At 46.7% G+C, this 13615-nt stretch overlaps 7 protein-coding genes across 7 annotated transcripts; 3 read left to right on the forward strand and 4 right to left on the reverse strand.

Moving 5' to 3' along the window:
* Positions 1–580: 580 nt before the first annotated feature.
* On the forward strand, positions 581–1474 carry PHATRDRAFT_2761 (predicted protein; the record flags this gene model as incomplete). Its single annotated transcript, XM_002176789.1, has 1 exon — positions 581–1474. A coding segment is annotated over one exon (894 nt), but the record flags the coding sequence as incomplete, so codon positions are not given.
* A 667-nt stretch (positions 1475–2141) lies between these two features.
* dsCYC5 (predicted protein) lies at positions 2142–3035 on the reverse strand (the record flags this gene model as incomplete). Its single annotated transcript, XM_002177302.1, has 1 exon — positions 2142–3035. The coding sequence occupies one exon, from the start codon at positions 3033–3035 to the stop codon at positions 2142–2144; it is 894 nt and encodes a 297-aa protein (XP_002177338.1).
* Positions 3036–4501: 1466 nt separating this feature from the next.
* Positions 4502–5983, reverse strand: recA (chloroplast-targeted nuclear-encoded recombinase). Its single transcript, XM_002177303.1, has one exon. The coding sequence runs from the start codon at positions 5892–5894 to the stop codon at positions 4599–4601; it is 1296 nt and encodes a 431-aa protein (XP_002177339.1). The 5' UTR covers positions 5895–5983; the 3' UTR covers positions 4502–4598.
* A 342-nt stretch (positions 5984–6325) lies between these two features.
* On the forward strand, positions 6326–7287 carry SybA (predicted protein). The gene is made up of 2 exons (XM_002176790.1): positions 6326–6465; positions 6585–7287. The coding sequence occupies exons 1-2, from the start codon at positions 6399–6401 to the stop codon at positions 7196–7198; spliced, it is 681 nt and encodes a 226-aa protein (XP_002176826.1). The 5' UTR covers positions 6326–6398; the 3' UTR covers positions 7199–7287.
* Positions 7288–7585: 298 nt separating this feature from the next.
* PHATRDRAFT_42968 (predicted protein) lies at positions 7586–9747 on the forward strand. The gene is made up of 2 exons (XM_002176791.1): positions 7586–8859; positions 8909–9747. Exons 1-2 carry the CDS (start codon positions 7842–7844, stop codon positions 9718–9720), a joined length of 1830 nt encoding a protein of 609 aa, XP_002176827.1. The 5' UTR covers positions 7586–7841; the 3' UTR covers positions 9721–9747.
* A 105-nt stretch (positions 9748–9852) lies between these two features.
* SHMT2 (serine hydroxymethyltransferase) lies at positions 9853–11679 on the reverse strand. The gene is made up of 2 exons (XM_002177304.1): positions 11222–11679; positions 9853–11051 (listed from the first exon to the last, which is right to left on the reverse strand). Exons 1-2 carry the CDS (start codon positions 11609–11611, stop codon positions 9936–9938), a joined length of 1506 nt encoding a protein of 501 aa, XP_002177340.1. The 5' UTR covers positions 11612–11679; the 3' UTR covers positions 9853–9935.
* Positions 11680–12063: 384 nt separating this feature from the next.
* PHATRDRAFT_42970 (predicted protein) lies at positions 12064–13435 on the reverse strand (the record flags this gene model as incomplete). Its single annotated transcript, XM_002177305.1, has 3 exons — positions 12926–13435; positions 12324–12834; positions 12064–12211 (listed from the first exon to the last, which is right to left on the reverse strand). Exons 1-3 carry the CDS (start codon positions 13329–13331, stop codon positions 12064–12066), a joined length of 1065 nt encoding a protein of 354 aa, XP_002177341.1. The 5' UTR covers positions 13332–13435.
* Positions 13436–13615: the final 180 nt, after the last annotated feature.

Genomic DNA, 13615 nt, shown 5'->3' on the forward strand with positions numbered 1-13615 from the left:
TTGTTGGACTGGAGTGGCAACAGCCATTCTCTCTTCCTTCTACATAGTTGCAGCTGTCAATGTGGCTCCCAGGCATTGTGAGGGGAACATTCGACACGTGCATCTTGCAGTGGGTACCGAACCCGAAACATCCATGACCGTCTCGTTCGCAACCTTTGCAAGCAAGTTCAAGGCCCCACTGGCCGGTGTTCTCATTGGGACATCACCACATGATTTGAAAGAGTTGTTCTTGGAACAATCACCACCAACGTCCTACAATCTCAAGCAAAATAAAGATACGTGGACGAACTTTGACGGGAAGTACTACTCTCCGCATTACCATCACGTGGAACTATTTGAATTGCAACCAAATACGATGTACTTCTACAAACCTATTTTGAAGGCAAGTCGAGGGGAATTTGAAGAATACAATTTGCACACTCTTAAGCAGCCTACGAAAGAAGAAATGCAGAAAGAGCTGAAAGAATTGGACAGCGAAGAAGACGCTGCCGACGAGGAATACGTCCAGGAAGGCCGTAGGTTGCTAGATCCTTACGATGGTTCATGGCGTGATTGTCCACCGGTCAATAAGATACGCTCATTTCGAACAGCTCCACCAGCAGGATCCTTTCCTGTGAGCTTGGCAATTATCGGAGATATCGGACAATTTCCCCATTCTGAGGAAACGCTGGCACGCTTGCTGCGAAATCGCAACGAAATGGACGCAGTAATTTTAGCAGGCGATATTGCGTACACCAACTACGATCATCGCCGCTGGGATACTTTTTTCGACTTTCTTGACGATTATCCTCTCTTTGAGCACATTCCACTACAAATTTGTCCTGGAAATCACGACATTGACATGAACGATGTCGCGAACGATATTTTTCAAGCCTACGAACACCGCTTTCGAATGCCGCGAGTAAAGCCTCCTCAACTTGAGCTGTACGACGGTCCGCACGGCGCGATGAATATGGATGCACCTCCGTATCCGTTACCTTACGAATGGGGCAATGCATATTACTCTTTTACATACGGTGCCTCGAAAATGATCATGATCAGTGCTTATTCGTCAATGGAACCCGATTCAATTCAATACAATTGGATTGTGGATGAGCTAGAAGCGGTAGATAGGAGTATCACACCATGGGTGATTGCTGTTATTCATACCCCCATCTACAACACCTTTTCATTGCATCAAAAAGATTTACAAATTGTTGCCGCAAGACAGCACCTCGAACCGTTACTCGTGGAGCACAGGGTAAATATGGTCTTTAGCGGACACATTCATGCCTACATGCGCACAACCACAATGTCAAACGAGACGTTTCATCCTCACGGTCCTATGCACGTCACGGTTGGCGCTGGTGGCCGTAATTGCGAAGCACCTTTTAAAAATGATGAGCCCGAACCGTGGCTGGAAGTCCGTGACGCAACTATTTACGGCTACGGAATGCTGCGGATACATAACGCCACAGTGGCAGAGTGGGACTGGATACATACTGGGCATAACGAAGAACGTGGTTACAACGAATTGAAAGGATCCGATGTTCGGCTAGAGGCAGGACCGGGATTTGATCAAGTTTTTCTTGAGAACCAGTACTTCGCGAAAGATGAGTTGTAGATCTGCGTCTCGTCGATGATTGATTACGAACACATGTTTGCATACAATTCTTCATTCAAGAGTTCTTTGAAACTACATTGCCAAAAAAGACTCGATAGGGACAAATCATCAATTTTATTTCTAGCCTCAGTAAGCAAAAATATTTGCAATTAGACGGAATGGCAAACGGGATCAAATTCGGTCTAGATGGAGTAACAACTATAAAATGTACATGTATTAACAGTCTCAGCTATAGACAGGCACACAGGTGAAAACAATGCCACCGAGGGTCTGCACAAAGTCAGACCTGCTTACCCATTTGAATACATACTCCTCAACCACGGGCACACAAAAATCGAAGTTTTAATTTTACAAGATTAGATCACTATACAGCAATTTGTATTCCCGGTCCAAGGAGAATCATCTTAATTTATTTTTCGTATCATTTGAAACAAGGAATGACAAGTACAAGATTAGTTGACTTCGCTGACTGTTAGAATCTTCCGAATTTTTAATGTCGCAAACTCCAGAAAGTTGGGTCTGTGTGGAATCGATACAGCTAGACCCCCTCGCGGACGTCCCGAGGGGAGTGGGCACCGCTTGTCTGAAACTGCCCAAACTCGCTGGAATCAATCTTTCTGTATCCACCCTGGCACTGAGCACCGATTGTGTTCATGAGTTCTCGCAAGCTGACATTGTTTTCTAATGACTGATGGAGCATACTCACTACCTCGATTAGTAGGATCGACTTGTGATCAAGGTCGGCGATCTTCGACATGGCACCATGTATCTGATCCCGAAGGTCTACTGTCAAAGTTGTCTCATCGATCCGCTCGATGGCAATCAACATCCCGGCATACGCAATCATCGAAGGAGGAAGACTGATAAACTTGCATAGACATACTGAAATCTCAGCAATGAATCGCGCGACCTCGGCAATCAGATACCGTGTAGGCGGGGCGACACTCGCCGGAAGTAGCCGCAAAAACTGTCGCAGAAAACAGATTGATGTCGGCGGGTGCAAGCGCCATTCGAGCGAACTAACTATTTTCCGCTCCATGTTAACAACATCATGTTCAGTAAACAAACCTCGACCGAGTTTTACCATACTGTCGAGCTTTACCATAGTTGAATCGTATAGCTTGATTGCGAGTTGGAGAGCAGTCATAGCGGCGAGCTGAAATTCCTGACGAGATTCAACCAATCCTTTCTCGACGCATGTGTCAAGGTAGTAAGCAGCGATTGCTACTGAGTCACGTCGGAGTGAGCAGTGGTCCACAACTCCATACATCCATTCCACGATACGTTGTCGCCACGCCCCGTCCACTACGTGAGTTGCGAAGCCCTCATTGCCAGAGAGATAATTCCGCCGTCGATATGTTGTCATCTCCTGTTGACGCATAACTACCAGTATATCTTCCACATCTCTAGTATAGTACTCTTCAGCTGCCATTGTCTTGGAGTAACTCAAGCGAATCCTTCCGTTTATGTGCACAGGAAAATCGGTATTGACGGTGAATGAAGAGGCGTCGGTGGCTGTGTGATTCGGAAGAATCAAGAAAATCCGTGAGTTTCGTAAGTATGGTTTTTATGGACCGCCAAGAAACAGAGGAAAATTATAGAGTCATAATGACTCGCTTCCGAAGCTGGTCAACCGATGAACTCTAAATCGTGTAGAATCTTAACCAGAGCAAAAAAGCTCGAAGACATGTGGCTTCGCTAAAACCTTCCGTTTATCAAAATGAAGCCCAAAGCAATTCACTATTAACAAAATTTGTTTTTGGCGACCAACATAAATCGAAAAATATCTCGAACTTCTCTTTTTAGGATGTCTTCCGAACAACGCCAAACTGCTTATCGGTCGGTATATCTTCCTCAAGAAACGCTGGAAAATCCGCGTTATTCACTGGCCAGGCATTCGGAGAAACCAGAATCTCCATCATTGATACGGTACGCTACAGTTGTAGAATGCAATGAATTTCACTTCTGGTTTCTCCGTTTCAGTTTTGACTTTGTCGATCATTCTTGACAATGACATTGTCTGTTTACATTTCAAAGTAACGAACGCACGCCAACCTCAAAGTGCTTCGAAGTGGAGAGTTCGCTGTTCACGGAAAGAACATGTTGCAATCATACAGAGATCTCTCTCGTTGTGGCTGTTTCATTGATACGATGAGCATGACTTGGAAAAATTAACTCAATTCTTGCGAGGTCTGGGTTCCGATTGTAATAGCAACACAATCTTTTAGGTTCTCTTGCTCTGTCGCAATACTGCAATCATTGATCGATCGCCGATCAGAACGGGACTTCCCACTACTAGACATGTTCATGGATTCAATTTTAGAAAAAAAGCCATCCAATTTTTTCGTAAACAGATCAGCTAGGGGCCTTCGCGTCTCACCAATGTTGTATCTCTTCGCAATTTCTGCTTCGGTTTCGCCTCAACTCTGCCGAAACTCCGAAGCGGTTGTTGACAATGCAGAAGAACTCGGTAGCCGTGGAAGCCTCCTTCCTATCTGACAAGCGTGCACAACTCAATTAGACAGTCTACTCACAGGTATTGGATACATACTTGCACTATACCGGGACAGAGCGAAATTGCTTCTATGTCACCACAAAAATTTATTGTGCTCTGTAATTTACAGACGCATGTGGCTACTTAGAATGCAGCAATGGCAGTGTGATGCGCGGGGGACGAGATCGGCGACACTGGGAAATTATGGAGTGAACCTAACACGTTCTTGGCTTATCTGGAAATCTTTCCAATCATTTTCACCTTGGGCGAAAGAGGGTGCTTTCCTCGGAAAAGTTTTTTAAACCACACACAAGATCATAAGGATGGATTAAACATGCGCTACTTGGTCAACATGGCCACAGTTCCTGAAGCAGCACTTTGCCTAGAAACTGAGACAACTTTCTGGAGTAGCATTAACTGAAAGTCTTTGTATAAATAATGTTGCCATTGTTTGTTGGCTGCGGCAATAATCGCCATGAGATTCATACAAAAGCTTTTTTTCTATTCCAAAAATATCTGCTCGTCAACTTCTAGTACCGTATTCACGTCTTCTAGCGTTTCCAATGACTCCGTGTCTGCGGTTGGCTTGATGTCCTTACCCATTTCCGAAAGCGCCAGTCGCACCTCAGTTTCCAGCTGCGCCATTAATTTTGTGTCTGACTTTATCATTTCGACCACGTTGATGCGTCCTTGGGCCATATTCTGACCCTTGTAAGAAAACCAGCTACCCCGTCGCTCAATTATATTAAGATCCATAGCCGCGTCTAGCATACATCCGATCTGGTCGATTCCCGATCCAAACAGAAGGTCGAGATTAACAATTTTAAATGGCGCCGCAACTTTGTTTTTTACGACTTTGACCTTGACACGAATGCCAGAATTCTCCGGTAGAATCTCCTTGCGCCGGGTATCGAGGCGTACGCTTGCATAGAACTTGAGAGCATTTCCTCCAGATGTTACTTCTGGACTCCCGTAGATAACGCCGACCTTGGAACGCAGCTGGTTCAAGAAGATTACTGTACATTGACTAAGTGCCAAGCTCCCCGTGATCTTACGCATTGCCTTCGACATTAGACGGGCTTGGAGGCCAATCTGAGCGTCTGACATATCGCCTTCCAATTCGGCCCGCGGCACAAGCGCCGCTACTGAGTCCACCACAATCACGTCGACGGCAGCGGATCGCACGAGCTGATCGACGACATCCAGGGCCATTTCACCGGAATCTGGCTGACTGACGAGAAGATTGTCAATATCCACCCCAAGTTTCGCAGCATACGCGGGATCCAACGCGTGCTCAGCGTCGACAAAGGCTGCCGTTCCGCCAACCTTTTGAGATTCTGCAATCGCATGTAACGCCAGAGTAGTCTTACCAGAACTTTCCGGGCCGTAGATTTCCACTACTCGTCCTTTCGGAAAACCCCCTCCCAGGGCAGCGTCGAGAGTCAATGACCCCGATCCGATCGTGTCGACTTTCATGTTGTCCGCGTCACCGAGTTTGACGATGGAGCCCCGCCCATAGTTGCGTTCAATTTGATTCAGAACACCATCAAGTGCCGCTCTTTTAGCAGGGTCCATAGTTGGCCGTTCGTTTTCCAATTCGTTATCATCATTGCTATCGTTTGAAGACTTTTTACTGCGTGCTAACAGGGGTCCTATAGGCGAAGACACGGCCCATTGCTGCGGCCAACGTACTGTTCGCGAATGAGCAGCACCCCCTAACAGGCCAAACCCGTGACACGAAGATCCCAAAAGACAGAACCACAAACCAGCGACGAGCGCAATCTTTCGATGCATCATACAGCCTAGAGACAGACGAGTAAAACTGTACCAAACGCGGCTTATTCAAAAAGGAGAGTACAATATTGCCAAGTCTGATCAATCTGTTTTGCGAAGACGTAATGAAAGAGGCTGCCTGTCGAACGACAAAATCTACCTCTCCAGCTTACCATGTACACCCGTAACCACAATTCACGGTGAGAGAGAGAAAAGATCCGGGTGTTCTTGTCCCTCTGTGCACGGGAGAGGGGCTGGGCATCTTTTTGTCACGGTCAGTCTTGCATCCAAGCATAAACCCGGAGTTTAAGAATGCCTTTTCTGTCAAAGATGCGACGAATGTGGAACAATAGGCACAGCGGCTAACTTGAGCGCGCTGGCGCATTCACGACCTACTTCAGAACGCACAGGCTACAAGGACTAATTGTTCATGTTGACAAAACCCGCAATCAAAAAACGAGTTTGCTAAAACACGAGCGGACGTAACTGTGCTTCTTTTCCTGTCCTTTCTCCCTTTACGCTTCGAAAATGACCATCGTGTATGCGCTTGTATCAGTGGGAAAGACCGTGCTCGCTGAATATACGGCGACCTCAGGTGAGTTCAAGAAGAACAGATCCGAATTCGCGCCTGAAAAATAAGTCTTGCGTTCGTCGTTTGATTACTGTGGATATGCCCGGTTCTTAGTCTAGCTTTCTTCTTTGAAATAGCAACAGGCAACTTCCCTACAGTGACACGAGTTTTGCTATCCAAGATACCGTCTCAGGATGGTCGGATGAGCTACGCCTACGACGAATTTCTCTTTCACTACGTGGTAGAAAACAGTATTTGCTACCTGTGCATGTCAGACGAACCGAATAAACACCGCATCCCCTACGCATGTTTACAAGACATCAAACAGAGATTTGTGGCACAATATGGACTCGAAGAACCGCTCACAGCCAACGCTTTCGCGTACAATGAAGACTTCTCGAAAACGCTCGAAGTGCGCATGAACTTTTACAACTCCACCGATGCGGAATCCTCTGTCGATAATATCGGCATGGTCAAATCCCAAATTGACGAAGTCAAAAGTAACATGGTCGAAAATATTGAAAAGATTCTCGAACGGGGTGAGAAAATTGAGCTTCTAGTGGACAAGACGGATCGATTGAACCAACAGGCCTTTCGATTTGAATCATCGTCCCGCAATCTGCGACGCACGATGTACTGGCGTAAAATGCGCTGTTATGCTGGTGCGGGTGTTGCCGTTGTATTTCTGATTTTCATCGCCACAGCCAGCTTGTGCGGGGGACTCTCCTTCCACTCTTGTCGGCGTCAAGGAAGTTGAAATCTGATTTTTCTCGGGCGCATCAAAAGTTTGCCCTCACTTGTACGAAGTATAATATCGTATTAGCATGCATTACTTTTTTGGATCATAATGATATGATTTTGGTATTCTGCAATCAGTTTGAGCTATAGACACACTGTTTTCACGCTCATTCTTATTCCGCTCCTATGGAAAGGCATCCATCGTCATGATGTTCAGGTTTTACCGTTATAAGTAAAACAGCTAACTTTTGTCGCTATGACATATTTAGATAGATACTGAAACTAGCTTCGATCGTAAAAAACATGTGTCCTGTCCGATCCAAGGCTTTTTACATTCGCTTGAATGGCCGGAGCAAACCAAACCCGAGATGAAAGCAAAGCGGGACACTTTTATGTCGACCCACATCTCGACACATACAGGCTTATAAGGAGCACTATGTGTTGAACAAGTTACAAGTATAGAATCGGCAGCAAGAAGGTAAGACAACAAGCGAGAATGTCCCGAAACAACGCTTTTTACTATTTGCGCCGAAGAAAGGTGCGATGGCCGTGTTTGCGATGGTAACGAGGGGCGCAAAGTGTTCCGTCATAAATGCTTGTGGAGGTCACTTCTCATCTTCTTCACAAGTTCAATGCCTCTATTCGAAGCTTCCCATTAAGGAATGAAGAAAACTGTCCTACAATGCCTCAAGATCATCGGCGTTCTCTCTACCGACTTGACGAGTTGCGACTCGTTACAGCAAGAGTTCGTCAACATCAAACGCGTCTATTTCAAAAAGATTCTTGTGTGCCATCCGGACAAAGGCGGCGACGCAGAAGTCTTCCGAAATGTGCAAACTTCCTTTGAAGTGCTGCGTGGAATCTACGAAAAGGAGGCTATCTCATCTTTTATCACAGAATCGGCCTTTTCCGCCCAAAATTTCGACGATGTCTTTCGAGATTTTGGTGAGATGCCGACGCCATCTTGGGAGTATTATCATGAAGCTGCAGAAGAGAATTTTCCCTTGTACCGCGTAGAGCGAGCTCGGTCCAATCGTAGCCGCTGTACACAAACAACAAAACTTGGGAAGAAGTGCGGGGATGATAAATTGATCGCCAGTGGCTCGGTTCGTGTAGGTTCACTTGACGAGAAGACGGGAACATACACACGATGGAATCACTTGGAATGCTGGCGCGTTCCGAGCCGTATATGGCTTGGTATTGCAAGTTCTCGTGAGGACGAAGATTCGGTTCTAAATACGAAAAATGTGCTTCAGTCTCTTCTACAAATGAATGACGTTCTTCTGAGTGGAATAAATGAGATGAATGTTGAAGGGCAGATGGAATTCGTCACGCATATCATGGATCGGTCTAGTTGGGCTCGGATTTCTCAGCGCAGGAACATCAATTCATCTAAGGAGCTAGATATGTCTGTCGCCAAACAAACTCAACCGGCACGTCAGGCGGCCGTCTTTCCACGTGACGGGCCTTCATCACGGGAATCATTCATTGTTCCAATCCCCGGGGAAAACGGCGTAGCCTCTGACGCTTTGAAAGGGAAACGGGTTGTTTTGACGGGCGTATTTCCGGAAGTTGGCGGAGGCCGCGGCTTGACACTTGGCAAAGAGAAAGTCAAGAAGATGGTAGAATCTTTCGGTGGTCGTGTTACAGGTTCAGTGTCTGGAAAAACGGATATGGTACGTAAGTTGGGCACTTTTGAACTAGGATAATTCTGAAAGTGTTCTGATAGTATTTACACTTTCTCCATCGACGAACTTGAAGTTAATTGTGGGCAAGGACCCTGGTTTTTCCAAAGTTTCTCAGGCCCGAGGTCGAAGCGTTACGTTGTTGAGTTTGAAAGATCTGAAGGAAGGCATCGAGAGCAACTGTCTCGAGTATACACGGCACGAGGACCTCAAAATCTCTTCCTTTTCTTCGGGTTACAAAAACAACTCCGCTGCGCTGTCGGCTTCGAGCAGCGACTTCGCCATTGCTGCTGGTCAAGCTCCAGCGCTTCCGCAGGCAGGATTGACGAGATCTTCTAACTCAAAAATGCCAATTGCGAGTTCGGGGACCTATGCATTTCATTCTGCAATAAAAGCGCAACCAGTGTTGCCTGTGACGCTATCGTCGACGTCGCCATCATCATCCAACCTCCTAGAATCTGCCAAATTCGTAGTAGGCAGCCATGAGGCGAGTCCTGTGCGTTCTGCTGTGCCGAAAGGAGGGCACGGCTTACTGGGTAGAGCCCGGTTTGTCGAAGCACCGACTATGCTCCGAACGAAGCTACAGGAAGCTATACGAACCGGCGCAACGATGGACCAAGAGTCGAAGATCCCGATCAGTCAAGAAACACAAAGAACTCTAGAGAACACTCTTGCAGAAATTGACGGAGTTGGAGAGCAGGGTCCACAGCCGCAACCAAACATACCCTTGCCTGACCTTTGCGACTCAATAAAAGGTCTGCCCTTCCGAATAACACGATATCGTTATAAAACGCTGAAGGCGGAAGTAAACTTACAAAAACAAAGGACGGCCAAACGTGCGCGAGAAGGTGGGTAAACGGACGCCTCGACAAGCAATTTGTGGTCTAATGAATTTTAACATCGTTTGGCATGAGCTGAGACCATGAACGGAATTATACGAATAGTTTTGTTACACTAAAAGCCACGCTATTTTATAAACAAAGCGTCATTAAAAGCCAATCAAGACGAGATCTATTACTCAAAGACTATGAAACTCTCTCAGGATTGTTTTCACCGCTTGGACAATCCTTCCTAAGCAACAAAGTCAACATTGTATTCGCCTTCAAATGTCATCTCATCCTCATTGAATCCCACTGTGGGAAATAAGCAAGCAAATTCGGAAACATCATGACGAAGCTGAACCAAATCAGCGTCAACCGAGGGACCAACGGCACACATCTCACGAAATCCCTTGAGCTTTGCCCCCTGGTCCGTATTCTTAAGCTTGACGGCAATCTTGACAGCGCGGTCAAAAAAGTGGGCTACCTTGGTAAAGTCATCTTCCTTGAAACCACGAGACGTCAACGCTGGCGTTCCCATTCGAATACCGCCAGGCATCAACGCCGAGGTGTCACCCGGCACGGTGTTTTTGTTCGTCGCAATACAAGCCAGCTCCAAAATGCGCTCGACACGGGCTCCGTCAATCTTAGCGGAAGACTTAACATCAATCAAGACCAAGTGATTATCTGTTCCCCCACTCACCAAGGTGTATCCCAATTTGTTGAGTTCCTCGGCCAGGCGAGACGAGTTCTTCAATACTTGCTTTTGGTAGACAACAAAGTCAGCGGTGGCAGCTTGTTTGAGGCATGTAGCCAGCGCGCCGATCGTGTGGTTATGAGGGCCGCCCTGCAAACCAGGAAATACGGTAAAATTGATCTTCTCCTCCAAGTCATACATAATCGGGTTCCCCTTCTTGTCGGTACCTTTCTGGCCCTTGCGGTAAAAAATCATGGCGCCCCGTGGTCCACGCAAACTCTTGTGCGTTGTCGTAGTCACCACATCGGAATATTCGAAGCAGGAAGGAATGACCTGCGCGGCGACCAACCCAGAAATGTGCGCCATATCGGACATGACATAGGCACCCACACCGTCAGCGATCTTGCGAATGCGTTCATAATCAATTAATCGAGAATATGCCGAAGCGCCAGCAACAATCATCTTGGGACGAAAGAGATCGGCACTCTTTTCCATCTGATCGTAGTCAATGGTTCCAGTGGATTCATCGAGACGGTATGGCATTGACTCAAAGTACCGTGACACCATAGAAATCTTCTTCGTGGCAGTTTGGTATCCATGAGAAAGATGGCCTCCATGCGGAAGGTCCAAGGCTAATATGCGAGCATGTGTTTCGAGCAACGCAGTGTAAACCTATACCACAGAGGCAGACAACGAGTGAGCAAAAAAAAAAACAGCTCGATTGCAGGAGTAAACCCGAAAAACTCTACGAGTCCTTTGGAAGGCAGCTGGCGACGAAAGCAGAATCTGCACAGCGCGCAACGAGTGCTCCAATGAGTGACACTATCTGGCGTAAAGCGTACCTGAAAGTTTGCCGGTGAACCTGAGAGGGACTGAACGTTGACACCCCATTCAGCGGGGTCAAGATGAAAGGCCTCCAAAGCACGTTTTTGACAGAGCAGCTCGACTTGATCAATGTTCTCGTTACCTCCGTAGTATCGGGCTCCTGGATATCCCTCACTGTACTTATTAGAAAGGACAGAGCCAAGAGCATCCAATACCGCCTTCGAAGTAAAATTCTCGCTGGCGATCAACACGAGACTGTTGCGTTGACGAGCCTTTTCCTGCTCGATCAACTGACTGAGTTCCGGGTCAGTTTCCAACAACGTTTTGTTGAGGTCGGCACCCGCCGCGAATGTACGGGTCGCGATTCGGCGGATAGCAGGAGCGAGTGTTGATCGAACACTTAACATTTTTGATTAGAGCAATAGGATAGTCTCGAATGTAACAGAGAATAGAATTGTACGTGACTGTGGGATTTGGTTCCGTCGCAATGATCCCCCACGAACAAAAGCACCAGCTATGCAGTCCCAACGATAACTTGAAGTGACGAAGAGAATGACGTGTGACGAATATGATGACATCAGCAAAAGAGCAGGCCTAGACGACGACAAATATATATAACGCAAAACCCGTAAAATTTCTTCGATGACGACATAATAGCCCCACTTCATGCACATTTGGGGAACGCGCGACGTCGTCGGCAGTTTTTCGTAAGGGACTCCCGCGACATGAAAGATGAGGAGTAATCTTTTTCACGGTGAAAGCTACCTGTAAAGAAATACGATACTCGTTATTGAAAGTATTCGTTTGTACATCACATTCCCATTCATTCCGACGAAACATGCATAGAGCGAAGTTGTGCCTACTTTCGTCTGTGTAAGTTGGGTACCACATTGAACGTAACTTTCCGCGCGCGCAATTTGGGTCGAATATCCGCCGCCCCTTGTGTAAGTCCTCCATTCGATTTAGAAGCGTGGTGTGTATGTACATGACTGGTGAGCTTACGAGAGCTAGATAGACTTAGCAGGATATGCCTATAGTAATGTAGCGAAGCAACTTTCGTAGCCATCGACTTGCAGGTGGCAGTGCCACTTTCTATACTTTCTAGATATGAACACTTACCGCCTTGAGTCATTCAATACTTTCACTGCGTTACGAAACACCTTAGGTGCAGCATATTGATCGACAGCCCGCGCAAGCTTCTGGATGCGTTCCTCAGCAATAACAAACATTGTCATACTCCAACGTTTTTCCCCAAGTGCCGTGTAGGCTCTCATCCATTCTAGCTTTTCATCCGAGTACACGTCAATCTTTTCATCGAAGCCACTCTTCTTGAGCCAACGGCGGTTTTCCGACGGACTGTCCGCATTGATAACAATCATTCGAGATAAAATATCGGAAGGCAACGTCGATACAAGAGAGTTTATCGTCTCCCGAAGCTCATCGGACTTTGGTCGAGGATCCGTCAGTACAATCAGATAGTCTCGTTGCCTATCAGGGTTCTTCCGAAGCCACGGGACGAGACGTTCTTTGCCAGTTCGCCCAATTGCGTTCTCTGACTTGATGTTCACTATCTCCTCAAAGCAGTCCACTGGTGCTGGGTCACCTTCGAATAAGCGATCGACACCAGCTCCTACGTGTCCCACCGTCATCAAAAGCTCTCGGTGAGACAGAAAAATATCAGAGTTGATGGTGTGCTTCTATGCACCGAGCCAATTACTTACGTGCTGCCTCGATCTCTTCCTCCTCTTGATCCTTGCTCAAATATCCATCCGAACTGTAATCGTTGAGAACATTTGACGCGCTCCTTTTCAGAAGCTCTTGAAATCGTAGTCGGTCGTTCTGCTCTTTAATCTCGATATCCGTCAATGAAGTTTTCTCAGTTACATCGTCGATGACCGGAACTTCCTCGCCGTCTATTTCCTTCTGTTGCTTAGCAATTTCCATCTTTCTTTTTAATTCCGCCTGCTTATTGCGAAAGCTATTCAAGCCTTTGCCCATGTGCAATGCAATCAGGGAGTCTTTCTGCCGGCGAGAGGATAGTATCATATTTGTCCGCGAAACGTGTGGGACGACGCAAAAGGCCACGGCAGACAATGGCACAAAACCGAGCAGAACATAAGATTTCATCGTTCCAACGGGATAAGCACAAGTACTATGACTTGTACAGACTCAACGTCGGTGACGGGCTATCCCGTGTTCGTATCCGTTCTGTGCTGATTAGTGAAAGTATGCTTGCACGAATTGGGTTTGTGGCCAGAGGATCCGGTTGCCGGTACAACTAGTTACTGCTGTGGCCCTGCATACATATCGATCAGAAATCATGAATTTCATTTAATTGAAAAATCCCATCGATGTCGTAAAATCATACTCTAGCTAGTGACTAACTGTCAGCTAATCCCACATGCTGCTTT

The sequence above is a fragment of the Phaeodactylum tricornutum genome, chromosome 1, assembly GCF_000150955.2.
Source record: "Phaeodactylum tricornutum CCAP 1055/1 chromosome 1, whole genome shotgun sequence".
Classification (NCBI taxonomy): Eukaryota; Bacillariophyta; class Bacillariophyceae; order Surirellales; family Neidiaceae; genus Phaeodactylum; species Phaeodactylum tricornutum.